The sequence below is a fragment of the Tetrao urogallus genome (genome assembly GCF_951394365.1).
Source record: "Tetrao urogallus genome assembly, chromosome: 7".
Taxonomy (NCBI): domain Eukaryota; kingdom Metazoa; phylum Chordata; class Aves; order Galliformes; family Phasianidae; genus Tetrao; species Tetrao urogallus.
The window spans coordinates 33,773,377-33,798,169 of NC_136820.1; the positions used below are offsets into that span (position 1 = coordinate 33,773,377).

General features: G+C 36.6%; 1 protein-coding gene across 2 annotated transcripts in view; it reads left to right on the forward strand.

Moving 5' to 3' along the window:
- MLLT10 (MLLT10 histone lysine methyltransferase DOT1L cofactor) overlaps positions 1-24,793 on the forward strand; it is a gene marked incomplete at both ends in the record, with an annotated part of 111,225 nt that overhangs the window by 33,963 nt on the left and 52,469 nt on the right. For both annotated transcript variants that reach the window (XM_079538190.1, XM_079538191.1), the window contains 5 exons: positions 2,069-2,162; positions 4,170-4,265; positions 13,321-13,416; positions 20,473-20,728; positions 22,331-22,897. In XM_079538190.1, coding sequence (XP_079394316.1) covers positions 2,069-2,162; positions 4,170-4,265; positions 13,321-13,416; positions 20,473-20,728; positions 22,331-22,897 — 1,109 coding nt within the window. The remainder of the gene's footprint in view (positions 1-2,068; positions 2,163-4,169; positions 4,266-13,320; positions 13,417-20,472; positions 20,729-22,330; positions 22,898-24,793) is intronic.

A 24,793-nucleotide genomic window follows, 5' to 3' on the forward strand; every position in this document is an offset into this window, starting at 1 on the left:
TGAAACATACAGCAGTAAAGTGACTACTTCTGGTTTTCAAACATTTGGAGTAGTTCACCTCTCTAGCATTATGTACATGGTACACGTCTATCCTGAACTATTTATTTAGGTTTCATCTGTAGCTGCTGGAGAAAAAACAGCAATGTCTGCTTGATTTATTCCACTTTAAGCTATTGTGGTTGGCAAGCATTCAGTAGATGCTTGTCTCACTTTATGGGTTTCTAAAAGAGACTGTATTAGATGACAACAAATGTCAGCAAGTAAGATGAGGCAAAGGGATTTTCACCCCAGAACTTCTGGGGGATATTTACTCTTTCAAATTCAGCTGAAGCTTTTTTGTAATGGCAGATTTACACAGATTATTGAGGTACGTTGGCTGTAGATGTACTCATCAGTTTTATGAGTGCCCCATTGTACTCCATCATTTCTGTGCAGAAGCTCAGTCTAAGAAAAAGTATTTGCACACCTACTTAAAAATATTTTCTTCAGTGTAACCAGGTGTTACTTTGAATGTCTTGTTCAGATTAAGTACTGATTTTTTTGCAACTGCACATTCTCACTTGCAGAGGTGGGGGCCTCTCTGTGTGGTTTTTGTTGTTTTTTTTTTGTTTTGCTCCTTTAGTACTTAGTTATCTGGAGGGATGTTGAAGTCTTACTTCTTCATAACCATCTGATTTTTCATTGGATGTAATCAATGTCAAGTTTGGTTACATGGTGAGAACAGACTTTGCTCCTAAAAACTTGCATACCTCCTTGAAAAATTGCTTGTGGACATGGAAAAAATGTATGCATCCAATTGTTTGAAAGAAGAGTCCTTTTCATCTGTTGTCTCTTTCTTCCAAAGTCTTGTTATCAGCAAGTGTAAAAAGAACTTGGGAATCACATTCAATTTACAAATATATACCTTTTGTTATCTTGCCATTTCTTAGGATTTCTGTTTCATTGTGAACAGATATGTACCAAAAAATGATCTCTAACCAGGGAGTTATTGATACTGTATTGAGGATATTGAGAGGCTTCTGTAATATTTATGAAATGGAAGGAAAATGTGAAAACTGCAGGAAACAGAGATCCAGATCAAGCTGTGTCAATTCTGTGTTAACAAAACTAATGTCTGAAGAAGAAAGAGCTGGAGTCCATCTGTTTTTGTATGACAAGCTTAGAATGACAGATCTTTGCTTATAGCTGGCATCTGCTGTAGGTGTGCATGTATTTAGTAGACAGTATTTCTGGATTGCACAAGAATGTGATTATATATAAATGAGGGGAAAGTGATTTTTAAAAACTGTGAAAATAAGCTGCCCTGTATGCTGTTCTTTCATTTACATATTTCCTTGCATCACTTTGTCTGTAACATTGCATTATTATGCTAATGAAAATGATGAGGAAAATGAAGCCGAATACTTGGTTTTTCAATATCTAAGTTGGTTTTGATACAGAAAATAAATCAACATTACTAATGGTGAAAAGCAAATTTGATTTGAAAAATGTAGTTGAATAAGGTAATATTAGCCCAGACAAAGTGACACTGTAAGTCATTTTCTTCTTTTAAAAGAAATTAACCTGCCACAGTCTTTTAAACCCATGAAATATATTAGATTTATTATGTCATTGAAGTTCTATTTAAAAAAAAAAAAAAAGTAATTTTCTTGGCAGAGCAGGGAAGGATATATGCAACTTCAGAAGAATTTCTTCTTTGGGTCCACACTATAGTTTTGTTTAAAAACAAAGCAAAAACCAACCTATTCTTTCTGTACATAATTTTGACTTCAGTTTGAGCTAATAATCATCACTGCTGTCTTTATTTATAAAAATAGCTCAAATTTTTCAAGCCATACATTTGTTTGAATGGTTTGTAGATCTAGGAGAAAGTCATCAGCTGTAGGTAACCAACAGGTTTTTCCAGAGTTGCCAGAGGTGGATTAGGTGCTGGCATGCTGTTAGAAGTCACTTGTGTGGAAATCTCCTCTAATTAAATACAAATACAAGCATCCATTTGTTATCAACTGTGTTATTTTGGTGCATGTTGGTATTTGCTTGTCATGAATATTGTTTGGTTTGTTTCTAGCGCACAGTTTGCAGGACTTCTTTGTGAAGAAGAAGGCAATGGTGCAGATAATGTCCAATATTGTGGCTACTGTAAATACCATTTTAGTAAGCTGGTAAGTAATGGTTAAATTCTGTACATTAATGGTACTAACTTATTTTTTTCACTCTGAATTGCTATTAACACTAAGAATTATATTTTCATGTGGCTCAGAAGGTAGACTTTTCTTGTAGCAGTTGATTCTAGATAAAAATGTTGTTTATTTTCTAAACGTGTATTTTTTCCCTATGGCAGAAATAACATATGCATCTAGTTTTTATTTGTATTTTTTGCAATTAGTAGTTAAAAATACTTTTTCTTTGTTATTCTGTATATTGGCTTGTATAGAAGGCTTCCATTTCTTTCTCCATCTGTTGTTCTGTTTTGCTGTTGTTCCTTCTGCTCCGTCTTCACTGTATAGCCAGTGGATATTCTACTCATTAGTTCCCTTCAACACAATCTCAAGAACACAGCTTGGGGTTTGATGTTTTTTAAAAAAAACGAAAACTTTGAAACTTCTCAGTTATTTCAGCACCTTTTTGTGTCAGGCTTCTCAAGCTTTCCCTTTAACATGTGTTTGGCAGTTCCATATCTATGTGTACATGTGTGGACTTAAAGAATTAGAATCATTTGAGTTGGAAGGGACCCTTAAAGGCCATCTAGTCCAACTCCCCTGCAGTGAACAAGGGCACCTACATCTAGATCAGGTGCTCAGAGCTCTGACTGGTCTGAACTTCAGTGTTTCCAAGGACAGGGCTTCTGCCACCTCTCTGGGCAAGCTGACTTAAACAGTTTAGTGATATTTTAAAAACATTATTTACAAACATTGACATATGAAAATTAAAACATTTGGACTGAAATTCATATGTTGCTGTAAATATGGTGAAACTTGTAGGTTACTTGTTCTCTGCAGAAAAGCTGAATATTTTGAAGACTTACTCATGTTGCAATGAAGTAAAAATAGGGCCAATTAACCCTTTTAGGTTTCTAGAATATAAGCTCAGGGAGATTAACTGTGAATATTGATGAATTTCATAATGAAGATAAGTCAGGGTCTTCTAGACTTGAATCAATCTATTTTTTAAAAACGTAAATCTTGAGCTAAGTATATGAAAAGAATAGAAGTTAGGCAGGCATTACTTAGTGAAGGCAAGCTCTATATTTCTATACATTTGATTTTAACATGCCAGTGCAGCTGTGCTTGAGAATACGTACAACTATTTAAAACAAGGTAATAGTAAAGACACAGCATCACATTTGACATGATAGCTTGCCATTGCAAGTGGTAAGAACAGTAAAAACTGGGAAGATCATGCTAGTGTTCTAATGTTTCTTTAGAGCTGTTGGCACTGCTGTTGCCTGATAAATACAGGTATTAGTTGTCTGTTACTGAAAATGATGGATGTTGTATAATTACCAAAGATGTCAGTTGGAAAAACACTGACTTGAAGCTGTTTATATAACTCAGTTATGAGCTACCTCAGTTATAATATGGTGAGAAACACTTTTTGGGCACTGGGTAGCATAAATACATGTGGCTTCAGAATAGGCTCTTGAACATAATTTTTTTCATGGATTTCCATTATGTACTGCTTATGACATGATTGTAGCAACATGTATCCTATTTAGAAAAAAACCCACAATTTTAAAGAAAATGTCATAGAGAGGTCACTTGACTGATAAATGGTGAAGCCATAAAGCAATTGCCTCACATTGCATTTTAGGCATGTAACAGTGTTGATGATGCAACTTCTTCATTTGAGCAGCATCTTCTCTGTTTTATGTTATGAAAACTTGAAAAAAAAAAAGTGTCTATCATCTTTTAACCTTTAGAAGATAATGTATTTTTCTCTGCTAAAACATTTTGCTTGGGAGGTATGAAAGTCAGTGAATGGATAGACATTTTCTGGATGTACATTCAGTAGTCTTGTTAATTTTACTAGTATTAGTTATTTATCAAGCTTTCAGAAACTGAAGTTTTTTCTTCAAGTACTAAGGCATTTGATCAGTGAAGTGCTTTCTATTTTTTTGTTTATTCAGATGATTCCTTTTGTATATCCATAAATATGTTTTCTCTTTTTAGAAAAAGAGCAAACGGGGATCTAATAGGTCATATGATCAAAGTTTAAGTGATTCTTCCTCTCACTCTCAGGATAAACATCATGAGAAGGAGAAAAAAGTAAGTGGATTTGTCGTTGCTAATTATGTGGCGCATCTGCTTAATAGTAGAACTTTCTGATAAACATTTACCTTAACTTTTGCTGAAAAGCATGAAGGAAATCTTGTTCCTGAAGCACTGGATAACACAGGTGATGAGCTAGAGGTTCTAGGGTCCAATCAAAAAACATCTTTGGTGTGCTTGTATGCGTGCTTTCCGTTTCCTGCTTCCTTATGGCTAGTTTTGGGATACACCCTGAAACATGTCTCTTGGGAAGGCTGTTTTTGTGCAGCTTCATTTGCCTTAGTTGTTCTATTAGAGATTTTTCTTTTTTGTATAGTTGTTGTGACCAGGAGGGAAATAATAAAGGGAGCAAATTATTCAGCAAATGTCTGAGTACTCAACATCTAGTTCATCATGTTTGTCTGTTGCATGTTTTTTTCCCCCCCTCCTCCCCCCATCAGGGATCTTACATCTGTTGTTGACACGTTTTAATGGTACTGGTGATCAGATCTACCGTAGTGGCAAAATACTTTGTAATTCACCTGGAATTCTTCCAGTGAAGTACAAAGGTAGCAAACCAAGTGATAACTTTGTCATTGGTGACTTCTCGTAACAATTTAACTTCATATATTTTTAAAAATGAATTTTAAATTTATGGTGATTATTTTACATTTCTAGTGCTGTGAATTAATACTTGTCTGTGGTAAATTTATCTAAATACAACACAAAGAAAAAACAAACAGTGACACAGCAATACAAATTATCTTTGAATCTTTTTTCAAGTCTCCTTCCTGAGAATACATGCAGAACTGCTCACCTGCATTCATTGTATACTACTAACTTAATAGACTTTTCTGTGAGTGTGGGTGGACTGAATTTTGTATTTCTCAAAAGCATACAAATTGAGAAAAACAAAATATGTACTGAACAAGTGTGTATTACCTGGAGGAGCTATATGTATAGTGGCATTTAATAACAAATATCTGTCTTCAGGGCACTAATCTCCTTAACACTGGATTTGTTTTCAAGCTTATTTCCACTGTGGATGGTGTTGATTTTCATTGTTCCAGGACTGCCCTTTAAAAAAATGTCTTTATGTCTGGTTAATAGTAGTGGTGAATAGTCCTGTTTTCATCTGGCGCTGAAGGAGTACGCGCACTGTGATGTAGTAGTACCTCTGAATCACAATTTGACTGAAAATAATGGAAGTATGGATTCTTGGCATTTTTTTCTTAGCAATATGAGCATGGAAGGAAACAATTTTGAATGACACCACAGAATTACTTCCAGGTTCATAGAATCATAGAATCGCAAGGTTGGAAACAACCTGCAAGATCATCCAGTCCAACCACCCTCCCATTGCCAGTACCACAAGCTACTAAACCGTCTCTCGTAGTTCCTCATCCAGGGACCTCTTGAACACTGCCAGGGATGGCAACTCCACCACCTCCCTGGGCAGGCCATTCCAGCGCCTGACCACCCTCTGAGAGAAGAAGTTTCTCTAATGTTCAACCTAAACCTCCTCTGGTACGACTTCTGGCCATTTCCTCGGGTCCTACTATTTGCCTGGGAGAAGAGGCCAGACCCTTTTTCATCACAACCTCCCTTCAGGAAGTTGTAAAGTGCAGTGAGGTCTCCCCTGAGCCTCCTCTTCTCCAGAATTTAAGGTTAAGACTCTGCTAGTCTACTAGCTTTACTTTCTCTTTAGTTTGCTTAATCTTCCACTGTTACTGTATTGCAGGTCGTGCTTTTAAAAAGTACATGTGTGGATTTTTACTCAAATTGACAAAACCTTGAAGTTAAGTTTGAAGAAGCTTTGAGTTGTTTCATGTGTCTGAACCAGAACAAAAAAAGTGACTTTGATTGGAGATATATTTCAGGCTATAATATCTGTGAAATAGTTTGAGTTCTTGATATTGTTAATGTTGTATTTTGCCATTGCAATTCCTGACCTTTTTCTGCCACTATGATAAGTTTGCAATGAATAGGATTAAGTTTTTCTACTTTTCGTGAACTGAAACACAGTTCTCCAGAAGACTGCATGACCTGTAACATTAGGTAAAGCAACACTGTGTAATGAAGCTACCTCTGGATTGATGTTTAGATGTTGTCATAGCATGTTATAGCATTTTTACACAATCAAGTTTAATTTGCTTTGTGTGTTGTATCATAGGATGCTGCTTAAAATTAAATTAATTGATAATGTAAGTCATTGCTTGGTAGAAAGGAGTTGCAGTTTTCAGAATTTGTAAATCACTTAAGTTTTCATGACTATAGGCTTTTGTTCTGGAGTTTTGTCTGACATACTTAATAAACATCCATGCTTTGCAAAATATTGGCCAATGGAACAAATTTGGTGTGAAAGCTGTAAAGATAAGCAGTAGCAGATACAGCTGCTTTAAACAAATTTTTGATCACTTGAGAAAGGCAGAGCTTACAATTTAGCAATAAAATAGGAATCACTTACCCCTTTCTGAGGATCAGGGCTCACCAAACACTCCCAAGCAGGTAATTCTGTTGCAGCTGCCAGCCCTTAAATGAGGTTAGGGAAGGGTGGACCCAGGGTCCAACCCTTCTAGTCACAAACGTGAATTGCTTCCACCTGTGCTCCTAGGGCTGGTTATGTCCCTTCACCAGGTGCTCAATCATGGATTCAGGCTGTGATTATTATTTATTGTACTTATTTTATTGTACTGTGTATGTTATATACTACATCTTGGAGGAGAAGGGTAATTCATTTAGAGTGATTTTTCTTGTTTTGTCCTCTGCAAATCCATTTGGAATCTTGATTATTCTCAGAGTAAATACTTGTATTTTTATTTCTATATAAATACAGAGTTTTAGGGAGTGTGTTTTTATTCTGTCTTTCATCTTTGTACTTTGGAGATCTGGATAATCTGAACTTTGGGCATCCTTCCATTCAAAAAGACAGAAACTGTGAGCTGAAAACTGGATGTAGTTATTTTGCTCAGACCTGAAAAAACTATCCCTCAGGAGTCAGTGGTGGGACCAGTGCTGTTTAGTATCTTCATCAATGGAACTGAGTACATCTTCATCAAGTTTGCAGATGACACTGAGCTGTTTGGTATGATTGACATGTATGAGGGATGAGATGCCATTCAGAGAGATCTAGACAGGCTGAGCAGTGGGCACAGGCGAACCTCACAGGTTCAGCAAACCCAAATGCAAGGTCTTGTGCCTGAATGCAGTCCTCACTATCAGTACAAGCTGGGGGATGAAAGGATGGAGCAGAGCCTGACTGAAAAGTACTTGCAGGTACTGAAGTCATAGAATGGCCTGGGTTGAGAAGGGCCACAATGATCAAGTTTCAACCGGTAGTGTGTCCCTGCACAGCCCAGAAAACCGTGTCCTGGGCTGCAGTAAAAGAAGCATGATCAGCAGGTCAAGGGAGGTGATCCTGCCCCTCTACTCTGCACTGTGAGACTTCACCTGCAGTACTGTGTCCAGATGTGCAGTCTTCAGTACAGGAGGGATGTGGAGCGCATCCAGAGGAGGGCCACAGAAATGATCCCAGGGATGGAACACCTGCCGTGTGAGGACAGACTGAGGGAGCTGGGGCTGTTCTGCCTGGGGAAGAGAAGGCTCTGGGAAGACCTGAGAGTGACCTTTCAGTACCTACAGGGGGCTGTGAGAAAGGAGGGAACAGACTGTTTAGCAGGGTCTGCTGTGATAGGACAGGGGGGATGGTTTGTAACTACAAGAGGAGAGATTTAGATTGGATGTAAGGAAGAAGTTTTTTACAATAAGGGTAGTGAGGCACTGGCCCAGAGAGGTGGTGTATGCCCCGTCCATGGAGATACCCAAGGTCAGGCTGAATGGGACACCCTCTTCACCCTGCAGGGAAGCTGGGCTAAGTGATCTTTAAAGATCCCTTTGAACTCAAGCACTTCTAAGATTCTGACCATTCTGTCAATACTAAAAAGTATTGTTTTGCAGTAAGAATGGGTTGGTCTGAAAATATTGGTATGGATAGCTGTCATTTTTGCAAATGAACTGTTGAAAAGTTGAAAAGATTTGTTTTCCTTTAGAATAAATATTAGTCTCGTTTGGGCACTGTGCTTACAAAATTAATGTGTAAAGATGTAACAATAAAAAACAACTAAAAAGCTTAGGTATAATTGAATTGTAATGAGCAATTTGAAACTACAGAATAAATAGCTTAGTTACTCTCTAATTACTATGGCACTAAAAATGCTTAGTTGTTATGGGGAGGTGTTTTTTAGAAATGATTAGAGATGAGTCTGTGTACCTCTTAAGTGGGATTGGTAGTATCTTGCTTGACGTTCTGCTCTAATTCCTCTTTTTTCACTTCCCAAGTGTTTACCTCAAGGTTTTTGGGGAAAATACTTGGGGAACAGGAGGCTGTGGAAGAACACCGTATTCTGCTGGTGTTGCTAGCAGCTTTATCTTTGGAAAGAGCTAAAGCAGGAATTTTGAATGTCTGAGATCAACCTTTGTGTCATGGAAAAGTTTTGTACCACTTGTGGAAAATTCAGCAAGCTTACTGGCATTCTGTGTTTATTATTTTTAGCAACTGAAACAACTAAAAGTCTGTACCAGAAGTGCTTTGATATATGTGGGCCAGGACAGAGAAATATAAAATTCTTTGCTACAATGTGATAATAGCCTCTGTAAACTATACAAGAAAAATTCCATGGCTAGCAAAATTTAGAAATTCTCTTTACAGTGAACTTTATATTTTTTCTCTTTAAAGAAAAACAATCTGTGTCTGTCAAGGTTTAATGGTGCAGAGAGGGACTTGAGAGAAGACCATGGAGGAGCCTTAGCTGCTCTTTTATATTCCTTTGTGAAACTATTTCACTTTGGCTTTTGTAGTAAGTTCTTTCCACACTCATCAAAAGACTTTTTTGAGAAAGAAAGATCACTTTGCTTTTCCAGATTGCCTCCCTACCCTGCAGGGATCAACTGAAATACTTTCAGTTAAAAATAACCATTATATACTTCTTATATTATTAAGTCTTCATATTTTATTCATTATTATGACATTATTTATTTTAGTTTCATCAATAGTTTTCTAACACTTTGAAGTAACTGCATTAACTGGACTGTCATGTTTTTTTTTCTTCAATCTCAGTGTGTTGTAGTATCCTTTGCTTGACTCCTCAGCATTGGTACTTTGCCACATTATAAGACAGAGGAGAGTAAATTTTGAACAATCACAGCAGAGAATCTACTGAAATTTGCGGTGACTTAAACAGTTCTTATTTGAGAAAATTATGCAGTGGATGTTGTTTGTAATTTGAAAACAAAATGTTGTCTAAATATTAAACATAGGTCATTAAGTTTACTGCTTGATTTTGTTTCCATATGAGCAACTTATCTACCTGTATTTGTATTCTGTAACAATAGCTGTGAAAGATGTAGAAGTAAATGGTGCTTTAAGATACTCTTCTTATTTGTTTTGGATCCTAGTTTACACTATGATTATTAGTAGTTCATGTTGGCTTTGTTTGACTTGTCACTCTTTGACTTGTTTGACTTGCAACTGTTCCTAGAAGATATTCTTGGTACTTTATTTAAAAAAATAAAAATGAAAATTGTATCTACATGCTGTTCACCAGGCACCAAGTTTTGCAATTAAAGGTGAACTGCAGTGTTAAGCTTACAGAACCAGTAAAATGTGATCTATCCCTTTTATTTGCCATTGTATTTGCATATTTTTTGGCATATATTTGATGGGTGTCTTTAAAGATACCTTGCAGACAGAGTAGGATTTCATAGTATGCAACATATGTTTTAGATGCTTGCAGTTTTTTATAGGAATAAATGAAGGTGAACATAGACAATAAATAGAATAATAGGTAGCTTAGATTGGAAGGGACCTCAAACAACATCCGGTTCCAACCCTCTGCTGTGGACAGGGTTGCCAACCAGTAGATTGGGCTGCTCAGAGCCTTATCCAACCTGGCCATGACAGCCTGCAGGGATGAGGCATCCAAAGCCATGTCATTGAGAAAGGTGCTGAAGAGCACTGGTCCCAGGACAGACCTCTGGGTGACTTCACTTGTGGCTGGCCTCTTTCTGAACATAGAGCTGTTGATCACAACTCTCTGGCTGTGACCATGTAGCCAGTTTCTAATGCACCGATGAGTGCTGCCTTCAAATCTGTATTTCTCCAATTTAGAATTAAGAGTGTGGTGCGGGGCCATGTCAAAGGCATTGCCTAAATCCAGGTAGATGACATCAGTTGCCCTTCCTTTGTCCACTGATGCTGTCGCTCCATTTTAGAAGACCCCACACTGGTCAGTCACGATCTGCCCTTGGTGAAACCATTGCTAACGTCTCAGGTCATTTCCTCATCCTGCATGTGCTGTAAATATCTTCCAGGAGGATCTGCTTCATAATTTTCTAGGCAAAAATGTGATGTTCACAAGCTTGTAGCACCCCTGCTCTTAAATTTCTTTATCCCTTTCTTAAAAATGGGAGCAGTGTTTCCCTTTTTCCACTAACTGGGGGCTTTGCCTGAAATCCATGACTTTCAAATATAGTGGGGAGTGGCTTGGCACCCAGATCAGCCGGTTCTTTAGGACCCTGGGGTGCATTTGTCTGGCTCCATAGTTTTGTACACATTAAGTCTTATGAGGCAGCCTCAGACATGCTCTGCTCTTACAGTGGGAGGGATTTCACTTCCCTGACCCCTGCCTAGACAGTCAGGGACCTGGGAAGCTGGACTGGCAGTGAAGACCAAGGCAAAAAATTCAGTTACCTCAGCCTTTTCCACATCTGTTGAAGCCTGTTCCCCCTTCTTGTTTATCAGAGTGGGTGCACTTTCCTTTGCCAATCTCTTCTTACCAATGTTTCTAAAGAAATGTGTTATGTTATTTTTCATGTCCCTCATCATGTTCAGTATACCTGTGCGTTGGCTTTCCTGATCCCACCTCTGCACATCTGAACAGTATCCCTGTGTTCTTCCCAAGCCACACATCCTTGTTTCCATTGCCTGTATGTTTCTTTCTCCCTCAGTTTGACCAGCAGTTCCTTCTTCAGCCATACCAGTTTCCTGCCTCTTCTTTTTGATTTCTTGTGCTGGGGAATGGAGAACTCTTGTCAGGCAGAGTCCTTGTTAAGAGTATTTATTTTCTGCTTTTTTTCCTGTTTCAAGATTTGCTCTGCTGTCAGTCAGTTGATATCACTGCCTTCTCTAGAATGATAGTTTCCAGTGGCTTTCAGGATGGGTGTCTTGGGAGCTACGGCTGATCAGAGAAGCAAATCTGATAAAAAGTGAAGCATGTACTGGGTTGTCATGAAGGACCAGCTGTTTATTTTTTTTTTGTAAGGGGGAAAGATCATTGGTTTGTGTGTCCTTTTAGACTGACTTGATTGAAAGTTTTGATATTTGTTAAATGTAGTGGGAATTCATGTCACTTTGTTACTCCTTTTCTGGATCAAGAAGTGAATAATGATTTAGAACTCTCGCTATGCTATGTATGCATCTTTATGGTGAGATGAGTGTGCAACTGCAGGAAGTCAATTTATTGGCAGCTAAAGCTCTTCATCTCAGCAGGTTGTTGAAACATTTATTCTGATCTGTGTAAAACCTGAGCATTCATTTCAAAGGTTTTCCTGCAAGTGAATTTTTCCCTACTTCTTTGATGTTAATTCCATCTGGAGTCAATTCATGTTCAGAAGTAGGATACCTGAATTTTCGTTAGAAAGGAAGAAACAAGAAAAGAGGAAAAAATGGAGGCATGATTTGTTGGAGGAATTAAAACCTAAGAGGAAGAGGAAATATAAAGCAAAGAACATCAGACCTCCTGTGGTCAGTATCTTCATATATAAAGGCCTTCGGGTGAGGTTCCTTCCAGCATCTTCTGGTGACTCCTGCTAGTGCCATCTGTATGCACCTTGGTAACATGTCCTAGCAAACTTTGTGTTGGTATTTTGGATCTAAAAGAGAGATTTGCTATGATGCTAATGCTTTAGGGGTTTAAAGCATGTTCTTTCCAGATTGTTCAAGTCATTTATTTTATCTACCTGTGCATCACCTCCCCTATTTACTATTTTGAATCCATCCCTCTTTCCTTCTTGACAAATCCTTCTGTATTGAGAATACCATCAAAGTTATTTCAGTACATTACAGAATATAATTTGAAGTCTTCCTGGCTGTTATTTTGATCAGAACACTACATTTCATTGCCTTTCAGACAAAAATAATGGTAGAAATAAAAGAAGAAAGCTGAAATTGTACAGCATGTTCATTTAAATGTTTCATATTCTTTATTGATGTTGCTATGAAGTTTCATCTTGAAGAATTTTAAAGTCATTGCCTCATTGTTCTGAAATTCTAAAAATTTCTGCTGGATAGTTTGAATTTCCTAGTAAAATGATAAAAATTAAATAAATTCATGCAGTGGCTTTCATTTCCATTTCACAGCTTCATTCTCAAGGCTTGTTTAGGCTTCATTGAAATAGTTAAGTTTATCTGAATGTGTTCACTGATGATACAGAAAGCTGAGTTACTAGTGCTGATGAAAGGCTTGTGAATCAAGTCTTTATTGTGCTTACAACAGATCTGATAACACAGGAATCTTGGTGTAGATGTTGTTCTCTTCCTGCTTGTGTGCTGGCAGTGCAGGATAACAATTCTTGGATTGATACATTTAAGAAGTTATTGAAAAGACTGTGCAGTGCAGTCAAATCCCTCTTCCCTTACTTTTTCTTCCCCTAAATTTTTATTTTCCAGGTCCAAAAAGCCTGAAACAAACAGACCCTTCTCCAAAACAAAATCCTCTGACCTAAACTTCCCTCAACAAGCTTATCTGAGGTGTTACAAACTTAAAATCCTACTTTGTGGCATACATTGTTGTAATTATGACACCTATAAGCTTTGCTGTGAAACGGCAAATTTTATATTTCTATTTAAATGACACATAGGAAGAAAACTTCCACATCTGTATATGGAGAAAAACAGAAAATGAAAAACCCAAACAACACTAGACCCAACAACAACAAAGCAATTTAAAAAAATATAAAAATGAATTTGGGTACATTAAAGTTGAAGCTGAATTGTGTTTTCTTTTGTAACCTACAGAAATATAAAGAGAAAGATAAACACAAGCAAAAATATAAGAAGCAGTCGGAGTCCTCACCATCCTTGGTTCCATCTCTTACTGTAACTACAGAGAAAGTAAGTTGATGTATTTTTTTTTTTTACTCTTCTTCCACTTTAATTTCTTATGCTGACTCCTCATAATATTTGCATTTTATACTCCAAGAGCTTTAAAATGACAGTGTCGTAGTCTTATTTCAGCAGTCTACTCTTGGTTCCGTGTTCCGTATTCCTGTTAGCCTGCTGCAGGTACCTAACTCAGAGGAAATACACGTAGGTAAATTATAAGAACTATTCTGATTATGCTCTGAAAGAGTAACTTCTGTTATTTGCCTCCTATCCCCTTCCTGCTACAAAAAAAGACTCTAATGATGCTAATACAGAATAGCATTATAGTATTAAGAAGTAAGTTTTCTCACTTCAAAGTTAGGAAACATTTGTTCCATTCACATGGGAATATTTGACATCCAAGCTGGGGAGTCATACCTGAATTAACCAGCTATCAGTACGTGGAGTGTTTTGTTCTTTAGGAAAGATGCGGAAGCTTGTTGTAACGCATGTAGTTGTTCTTGATGAGGCGCAGTATTCAACAAATGTCTTTATGTGTGTTGTATGGTGTACTGAGACCGTAACAGGACAGGGTAAAACAATGGAAATACTGGCTTTCTCTAGTCCCTGTAATTCTTCTCTCAACTAATGAATGATATAAACTACAAGAATCATCACCAAGAATGCAAGCTTTGTAGTATGTTTTGTGTATTTTTTTGTTCTTAGTAGTAGGAGTATTGACCTGAGGATGTATACCTGTTAAAATTGTTGTTTGTGACTCATGCTTCTGATACAGTCCTGTTTCTGGTTCTGTTGGATTCTTTTGGTAATGATAAAGCAGCTGAGATCTACTAATCAGTGGCTTTCTGAATCTCACAATAATTCTGTATTTCTTCATTTTTAAATAAAAGGTAAATTTACTGCTTTGCTCTTCTGATTTAAGAGTAATCAGATACTGCAATTGGTGTGCAGTTAGGAGTGTGGTGAGTTTTTATTGAAATGATTGTAGAACTCCTTGAATTATACTGACTGGTCCCTGTGGGTTTTTTTTGTTGTGTTATTTTTTTTTTTAAACTTCATTTTATTAATTTATCTGGTGCCTGTTTCTCTTAAGTCTCAGACAATTCTTAAAATAGCTTATAAGAGAATTTTCTTGTGTGAGAAGATCCTGTACAAAGATTTTGTACTACATATGTCCTTATCTTTCTTGGGTCTATATCCCTTTTGTACTTCTGTGACATAATTATCATCAAAAGTTTTATTAACAAGTGATGTTACCATATATTTGTGTAAGAGTTAAAGAAAATACGTGGAAATGTTGGTCATTTCTAAGTCCTACCTGTTAGAATATCCTTTTAATGTGGCAGAGGGAGTTGGATTTTTCTCCTGCTAACCTCATTTATAATGATTTTTCATAATTTCAAGGTGTGCAATTGAATGGTGTGCACTTTTTAAGAAGAACAAGAGTAGATTATCACTTTTAACAACAGTAAAACAACATTTTTAACAGGCCTCTGACTATTTAATGCAAGTTACCTGCAACGTTGCTGAGTTGTTAGCAATACAGTTATTAATCAGAATTAACTGTACTATATGTATATATATATATGTATGTATATATTTCAAGTCAATTTATGTAGTTAAATCTATAAATAATATGAACATTTCAATCATTTTTGTATTCCTGGAATATTTAAACCTTGCTTCTTGATAGTCCTCAAAAATCATTAAATACATAGCATTACCAAAAACACATTGCAACTAGTAGCAAGGTAGACTTACAGTAAATACAGAGAACAAGAGCTGTCTGTAATTCTAGAACTTGAACTGTAACTGAAATAATTTAAAAAAAAGCACCAAATAGAAGTATTCATTGTAGAATTGGACCAGCAATACTTCAGTTTCTTTTTGTTTTCCACCTTCTGACTCTTCTTTCTACCTAAGTTGTCTAAGTATTTTCTAGATCCTTTATATGGTTGTTATTTTTTATTGAAGCTACTGAATGTGATTTTTTTCTTTAAATGTTTGCTGTCCGTTTGGAAGTGATTTCTCTGTGGCTAATTTCTTCACATCCCTTTTTAAAACTTTTTTCTTAAGTTCCTTTGACCCAATTTACATGCATTTAGTTTTTGGAATTACATGGTCACACTGTGTTCCTCAAGAATGTGTTCCTTAAACTTTGAAATTTCAGTAATTTGAGAAGCTCTGCTTTCTTCTGAGAATAATATTTGCTTCAGAACATTTTCTTATTATGCTACTTTTGTGTATTCTTTTACATAGTGTTGTCAGAATTGATTTGAACTTGCTGTCTTTTGCACAGCAGTCTGTCTTTGCAGTGATTACACTGTTATCATTGTTTATAATAACTTCTGCTGTCACAGCCGTCCTGTTGTGGGAGCTGAAATTTGAAATGAATTCATCTTTTTCTATTTAAAGAAGGGAAAGCCTTTGTGCTAGGAGTGGTAATGACCATTTATGCAGGTGGTAGCTTGGAGTATGTTTTAATCTGGATGAGTGGCTTCTTAAGTTATATTCGTGAACAGCTGCATAGTAAAACTGTGAGTTTACATTATGTGAGTTAGTATGTGTGGATTGTTTGGCTGTTCTGTAAAATGTAATTTGAAGCAATTTTAATGAAGTTCCAGTGCAGTGGTTGCATGCAGTCGGAGCACATCTCCTGAGAGGCAGCTCTGAGCATCGCTGGGATGTCTCAGCAGGCACCACTTAGTCTGGATTGGTTATGTTGGAAAAAGTTTGAAATAGGAAATTCTGAACTACTCTGTTTACTACGCTGTCATTTTTTTCACCTTTCTTTTGGGATATAGGCATTGAATTTTTAAGGAGCGGAATAACTTGGGCTTTTTCTCTCTTTTCAGATGAGGGTGGTTTTTTTTGGTTTTTTTTTTTTTCCCTCGTTATAGCATATATATGAGAGCCACCAACCCTTTATTTAGTCGTGGTGAAAACTCCTTTCTAGTATTTTGAGCCTTTAAAGCTCAGAAAAGAGTTAAAAAATGTGTATGGCTCAACAGATCCAGAAAGATAATGATCACTACTTTTTGATTGTCTTACAGATATAACCCAAGAAAAACCCAACCTAAACCAACCCCCCGAGATGCTAAGATAGTGTATCTGCTTTCAGATTGTAGCCTGTGGCTGATACCTGTAAGAGTAGGTCACCCTGAATGTCAGCAGATGGGTTCTCAGGGGAGATGCTCTGATCCTACTGCAGTAGAATATTGAAGGGAATGAAAAGAGAAGGATTATCTCTGTTTTATGACTGAGCATCGCTGTATTCCATCAGTGTGGTGTTTTGTTTCATGTGTTGGGTTTTTTTGTTAGTTTGTTCTGCTTGGACTCATCTCTTACCACCTGGCACTGCTGTGGTTGATGGCCTGCTGTGGCCCTTCCCTCTGCAATAGTACTGTTCTGTACATCTGGATTAAGGCTAAAGGCTTTTCAAGTATCGGATGTGCTGTGTATGTTAAGAATGATTATTATGCTTTTACAGTGAATCTAAAGCTTTTCCAGAAGTTTTAAGACTTGCTCTCCTTGCTTTTAAGGCTTGCTGTGTTGCACACAGGGTGATATATGTGAGGTATAAAAGTGACAGTAACTCTCTGCTCCAAGTTGGCAGCATAAAAGTGTAGTTTAAGGAAAAAAAAAAAAAAAGCCTGCAAACTGCTTTATGAGAATCATAAAGGAGCTGTGATGTACACCGAGTTTGCTTGATAATTGCAGTAGCAATTGCTGATTGACTTGCAGAACAGGAGGAACATTCATGAACTGCTTATTTCAGTTCTCCCACATAAACCAAGGAATGGGCTTGGGGGACATCAGAGGAATTTCTGTTCTGGGGGGATGTTTGTACTGAAGTGAAGGGAAATGACTGACGGCAGTGTGAGCAGTGGGGATGCCTTAAGCTGTCTCTTTCCTATGGAAAGCACATGCTGGGGGGAGTGGGGAAGGCATGGTAGGCTCCAGGGGACAGCAGAACCTGAAACCAGTTATTAAGGAACCAAAGTTCTGCCTTCATCCTTAGATCACTGTTCCTTGCCACTCCTCACTTGCATCACTTCAAAAAAAACACCCCGCCAAATCAATCTGTCTTTGCCATTGATGATGGCATTTATACTAGGCCTTTGTGTTTTAGAGTGTGGCATTTTAGAAAAAACTGCTTAGGAATGGGTAAGTTGTTTTATGAACCATTTAGCTTTATAATCAAATTGTGCTGCCCTTTCATCTTGGATGGTATTGTGCATCTTTTGGATTCTCCAAGTAATTAATATGCAGATCTGTTTAGGATACTTTCGTGTAATTAACTCCTTGAAGTGAGGAAACACAATCTGGAAAAAAAAAAAATACTGGTCAAGAGATAGAATTTTGCTTTGCTTCATGTCTGTTACATTCTATTAGTGGTCAAGATATTTTGAGCAAGCAAGTATGTTTCAGAATATTTCACAGCACATACTGAAACAGTAATACCTGTTGAATAAAGCTTTCATGAGCAGAACTGCACTGTGTATGCATGTTATCCAAAATCTGCTAAATGCAGGATTCAGGCATGCAGTCTCTGAATATATATTCGGTATTAATAGCTAAATCATATTATCCTGACCTTTCTAGGGATGGCAAATGAAACATTATATCCTTACTTCAAATCTCTGCACAGCATATGCAAATGACTGCCTATTAGTCATTGCCTGGTCCTGACCGGATCTTGTAGAGCTTAAGCTCTTGATTTCCTCTTTACCGAGTAAAAACCCACAGTGAAAAAAAGCCCTCCAAACCAATCCTGCAATAAGGAGAAGAGATATTAGATAACATCAAAATATGGCTGTTGATAGCAATAGAGAATTATCCTGGCAATTAGTATTCAGCTGGGGGGGCGGTAGTAGATAAAAGTTAGGAGAGGAGAGAGTTAGATAAGAGCAGAAACCACAGGTCCCAGAAAAAGCTGACTTTGAGGGAGTGGGTTATTGCATGTCTGGAAAGCCTTTGTTCAGATGACCCACATTTGAACCACTGCTTCTTAACACAGGTCAAGTGACACATCAGTTTCAGGAAAATTGAGCATACTTGTGGACTTTGCAACAGTTCAAAAAGTTAACTGCTACATTTACCTTAGAATTGGCTCCATCTTCGCTGAAAACAGTTATCAGTATAGTAATGTCAAACTGAGGTAAATTATTCTTAATGTTGTACTTTAACAGACCTAAGCTAATATATTTTCTTCATTGATATTTGGAAAGCCTGTAATATGTTTCTGTTGCATTTTATAATAGGACTGTATTTGCAATTTTGGAGGGCTATATTTTGCATTCCTGTTTAGGTAGGTAAATGAAAATGACTTTTTTGCTAGTTAAAAAAAAGTTCTATTTTAGACAGGCTGTGCAGATTTTGTTAATGTGAGCGGGTGCTTTACAGGTACTTTGTGTGTCTTCGTAACAATGTATGTTTTCCATTTAGATTATTATGTAGTGAGATACATTTTACTAGGCATTATGGTTTGGCTTATTTGATATAGGGATTTAAAATAGCAGTAACTGAATGGTATGAAAATATGAAACACCATTTGTTAATTATTGGTTTAGAAATTGTTACTTGTGGACCTTCAAGTCATAATGGTGCTCAGCATTTCTTACTTCTATTTAGGATATGCTCTGCTTTTCAGATTTTAGAAGCACTGTCTTTTGCATGTTTTTTTCATACACTAGGTCATATGGGTGTGATGTAAGTGGGAGAGCCTCAGGAATAGCCTAAGCTTATGGGGAAAGTGCTTTTAGAGTGAGTTCACTTGTCTGTGTGGAAATGCTGGCGCCTGTAAAACAAGAGGTGAAGTCTAGCCAGTTTGAATGTGTATTTGCTCTCTGGAGAAATTTTTGTCTGCTTACCTGTTGTAGTTTGGAACATGGTGTCAGTCTTATCTTGGCTTATGGTGTTTAGACATAACAAGACAAAAAAGAAACCAACGCTACGAAGTAATACTAAGGTTAAGGGACTAGAGGTAGAATTCAACCAGAACAGTTTTTCTGGAGGCACTTTAAAGAAGCTACTGACTGAGGAAAGGCTGGTGTGATGGTGGGAAATGAATGCTTAAGAGCTTATTGCAGTTGATTTTGTTTGGCGATGAGATTGTGAAGTTGTGAAAGTGCAAATGGTTAGGTTCTGAAGCCTTTGTCAGATCCGTTGCTAGTGAAGAATTTCCAATTTGACTGCGCTGTGTTTGAAGTCTTTCCTTCTTCCCCAAAGTTGATGTTACATTTAAGCATTCTTTTTCACAAAATGATTGTACTTTAATCATATATATTGACAATTAATTTTATGTAACTTCTGTTATTGCCAGTTACCTTAGCATGTGAAGTCTTCTAAATTTATTTGAGTGGCTTCTTTTATACCTCTTGGTATTTTGGAATATATAAAAAATAGTCTTGTATGTTTTCCAAATCATTAAAATTGTTTGAACGGGCATGGAGAAAACTCATATTCAGCATGTATATACAAATATGCAGCACATATAGTTATGAAAATAAATATAAATCTGAGGCCAAAATATTGGTCTTATGGCAAATATAACTCAGAGGCTGTCTTCTTCAAAAACCAAAAATAAATTTGACACCTTGCAACTCTTTCCAGTCCTTGGCATAGGATTTCTGTTTGCTCTGAATTTGTTGTGCTGTGAGTAGTTCTGCTGGCTTAAATAGGAATACTAGATGAATCAAACTGAACATACTGGCAAGTTTATTGAACATTTCTAGGATTTTGTATTGCATTACTAAAATTTTATTACTAATTAGTGATGTAAAACTAGTAGCTTTGCATAAGCTATGGAGGATAAGTCATCAAGTCGGCTTCCACTGATTGTTCTAATTTGATAGTAAATGATCTGACGGTAATGCCACTTAACTGAGTAATTAGTAATGATAGCTGACTGTTGTTCATATAGGATGAAATAAACTTTTTAAATTTTTATGATGGAAATTTCAATACTTGTAGCATTCTAGTTGTGCAAATTGATTGTAACAGATTTTTGTATGATCTTACTTTTTCTTTTCTTTAATTCCATTTCACTTATCACAATGGTAGACTTATACAAGCACTAGCAACAACTCCATGTCAGGCTCCTTGAAGCGTCTGGAAGATACTACGGCTCGATTTACAAATGCAAATTTCCAGGAAGTTTCTACACACGTTTCAAGTGCAAAAGATTCTTCAGAGGCTAGAGGGTCAGAGAGCAAAGGGAAGAAATCTGCAGGTCACAGCTCGGGTCAGAGGGGAAGAAAGCCTGGTGCTGGAAGAAATCCAGGAACAACTGTGACTGCAGCTAGCCCTTTTCAGCAAGGTATTAATCGTTACGCAGTAATACTTCTTTTGCTTTGACATGAATTAGACAGAAATCTCACATATTTAAAAAAGATTACATATTGAAAAGTAATTCATCCTTTATTCTCAGCAATGAGAATGTTGTTTTACTTGGGAAAACGTAACTTTTTACTGGAATAAATGTTTATTGTCATAACAGGAAAAAGAAGGTTGTGCATCTTTAAAGGGCAAAGGTGATGTTTTTGTTTAGGTTGTTTAGGGTATGTTCTTTAACTGATAAAACCTGAAGTCTCATTTCTTCTGAACAGTTATTCTGGGTTAACATTTAACATGAAATTGAGCTTATGGGTCTTTTGTAGCTCTGCTTTTTAATTCATATTGGAACAAAGCTTAACTAGTGTATAGAATGGGATGACTGCTGAATAACTCCTCAAGTTGCACACTCGTAAAATACTCTACCTTCCTCAAAGATAGACATGTTGCTATGGGTTTTAATGTGGTATGTGATGAGCACTTCCGAATTTGTCTAAAACATTTACAGTTTTTTTCACTTGAAATACTGGAGTGGTTTTTATTTGAATTTTCAGAACCAGTACAATTTTCCTCTAGAATCTCACCTTTAAATAAAAATCTTGCCTACTGTTAAGTGGTGAAACAAAACTATATAAAACAACGCTTTATATGATTTAAAAACTAACATAAAGCAATTGTAAGTAATGTTTAATGGGCTACTAGTGATAAAATATTCATTTTTATAAGACTTTTTTCAGTACTTTATGTCATTGTTTAGGGAGTGTTTTCTTGGTAAGACAGTGGTCACTATTTGAAGTTTTACAATATAATGCCCATATATGCATTCACCCCTAAAAAATTACTGAATTTCAGTGAACTAGATTAGTGTTTGTATTCTGTAAACGTGCTTATTTTTCTGCCTTGCATGTGCTAACTCAGCATTGAAGTGACTGCATTCCAGATACTACAGAAACAGTGCAGTTCTATTACAAAAAAGATCTTTATGGTTCTCTGACAATGTAAAGAAGCCTTAAAATAACAACTTTATACACTTCTCTCCACTTGCTTTCCTGTCCTTTTGAAAAATACCTCTTCTGTGGAACATGTCCTCAGCCAGGGTAAATTAAATGCAATTGCTGTTCACTTGACCTATGTCAAACCCCTGATTTAGGTAGAATGGAAGGAAGATTGCAGGCATAGCGTAAATGTGATCACAGCATGTTTTATCATCTGCCTTCTTTTTATATAAAAGTGTGTTTAAAAAAAACAAAACAAAACACAACAACTTGCTGTCATATGTTTGTTGCTTCAAAACACAAGAGAAAGCATAAGTGTTTTAAAACTGAGGTTGTTATTCTCCTTTTATTAATTTTTACCTTATTTGTGCCCCAAAATGAGTGATAGGAGATTCAGATCCAGAAGAATAAAGATCAACAGTAGAAATGAGTTCTTTTAAAAATAAATTCTGTGTCTTTTGGTATCACTTTTTCATAAAGTCTTTGTGCTTCAGAGTTTTGTATTTTAAAATACTGATCTCTTCCATGAACTTTCATCAGCTGTACTAAAAAAATAAAAATTGTGCTTTTTTTTTTTTTTTTTTCCTCTTTAGGAAGCTTTTTGGGCACTCCTGGGAGCATAAAGTCATCTTCTGGAAGTTCGGTTCAGTCTCCCCAGGATTTTTTGAGTTTTACAGAAACAGATCTGCGAAGTGACAGTTTCACTCATTCTCAACAGGCTTCGTCAACCAAAGATGTACATAAAGGAGAGACTGGAAGTCAAGAGGGAGGTGTCAACTGTTTCTCTTCCTTAATTGGTCTCCCTTCATCATCAGCTGTTTCCCAATCTAAAAACTTTGACAGCTCACCTGGAGACATAAGTAATTCAAGCCTTACTTCTACAGCATACAAAAGAGCTCAAACTTCTGGAATAGAAGAGGAAACTGTAACAGAGAAGAAACGGAAAGGAAATAAGCAAAGTAAACATGGGCCTGGTAGACCCAAAGGAAATAAAAGTCAAGAAAGTATTTCCCATCTTTCAGTTTCTTCTGCTTCCCCAACTTCATCTGTAGCATCTGCTGCAGGAAGTGTGACAAGCTCTGGTCTTCAAAAATCTCCAACTTTGCTCAGGAATGGAAGTTTACAAAGTCTTAGTGTTGGCTCATCTCCAGTGGGATCAGGTAGGCATTCAGTGGATTTGTTTTCTTATCTCAGAAGGCATCTGTTATTTTAACCTTAATTCTGAGTATGCTTTTCATGAACAGAATATCATGTCAGTTATCTTGAAAGTGGAATTAGTGGGAAAAAAAAAAAGTCAGATTTAGAATATAGTGATTGGAAGAGTTAAGTCTTGTTCCATATATAGATGCCGCTATGTTGTAGTTGGCTGTAGTAGATTGACATATATAATGATCTGTATACTATATAAATGAAAATTTTGAGGCTTAGGGGAAAAAAAATTAAATGAAAATAGTTTATCTGGAAATTGTGTGATAGGTTCAGCTATCTTGAGAGAGAATACAGACTATACAGTCTGTATGTTTTTGTTGCATAGAGAAAACAAAATCAGTACTCGGGCATGTCAGCTGTGCTGAATATCCCTCAATTTCTGATTTTCAGTTTAGCTCAATTAAAGATCAAACTGTATATATGGAGATATAATCAGTTTAAACTGTAAGATGTAAGAGGTTACTCTGAATCAGAATTCCTGTTCACCCAGATGATAATTTCATGACCTTGTGTGCTTTTTAGCAGTTGAAATTGACTGATTTGTTCTTCTTGTTCTAAATGTCTGTACAATTTGGGCTGTGATAGGCTTTCTGTTTTCAGTAATCCTATGTGTGGAATGATGTTGCAGAATACTGTACTGAAGTCTGTCCTGCTTTGAAGTTTCCCTTGAGACCTTTGTCTTACATAAAAATAATGATGAAGTGAGGCTCACTAATTTGTCATTTTTGTTGTTGTAGAGGATTTTTTTTTTTTTTGGTGCTTTGTTTTCAATTTTTGAGAAGGAAGGAAAAGTCGTTGTAATTGAGGTAACAGATGGAAGTACGAGATCTTGTTTTGAAGAAAATGACCTGTGTTTCCGTGCCTTATATTTGTCTGAGAATATTTTGGTCCTGTCAGCTCCTAATACAGGCCTTTCTCTTGCCATGTCTGTGCTCGCTTCCTTTGCCCTCTTTGAGATCTCATTGATGATAATGTTAAACACGTTGCGTAAAAAATCTTTGAAATACGTGGATAGATAAACTGTGTTGGTTTCACTACATTTATCTTGATACGGAGCATATAATTTTGCCTTTGTTGAACGTACTTAAAATCTGACCACCCAGCATCCTGAGGGAGACCTGTCCTCTGAAATAGTGATGTGTATGAAGGTGTTGAAGAAACATATATATAAACAAGCAAGCACCTCCCCACCCCCAAGAAAAAAAAAAAAAAAAAAAAAAAAAGCCACAAAACCAGAAAAGCTAAAGAAACAAAACCAGATGGGAAATCTGAGCTTGGAAATTCATCCATTAGCTTATGGTTAAGTCTGGGCATATTGTTTTAATGTACTCTTTCTCCCCTTTTCCCTCCTTTCTTTTGGTGGTAGTGCTTCTTTCCTCACTTCATCACAAGCATTTTCTGGGCTTAGCAGACCATTTAAAACATTGTTACAGTGCAGAAAGGCGTATCAGTGTTATCAGAAGCATACATCTTCTCATGTACGATATGCTTTTTCTCTTCCTTTAAAATGTCTCTGTATTGTCTGGTAGCAGAATAGGACAGACAAGTGAATCTAGGCTATTTGACTCAAATGTAATGTAATTATATAAGAAATATCAAGAAAGTCGAAGCAAAAAGTTTGTAGTGATTCTTAATTGGAGTTGTGTTATTTCAAAGAAGCAGAATCAGGAGTGAGTTAGAGCATATTAACTCAGAATTTGAAGCACCTTTTCAAGAATCTCCAGGTTTTTTGCTTTTGATTTTTTTTTTTTTTTAAGGTTCCTTCAGGAGCTGCAGTTATTTTTTGGAAGGTTGACTATCAAATTGGGCCTCAAAATGATTATGCCATGCTTTCAGAACCTGTGCTC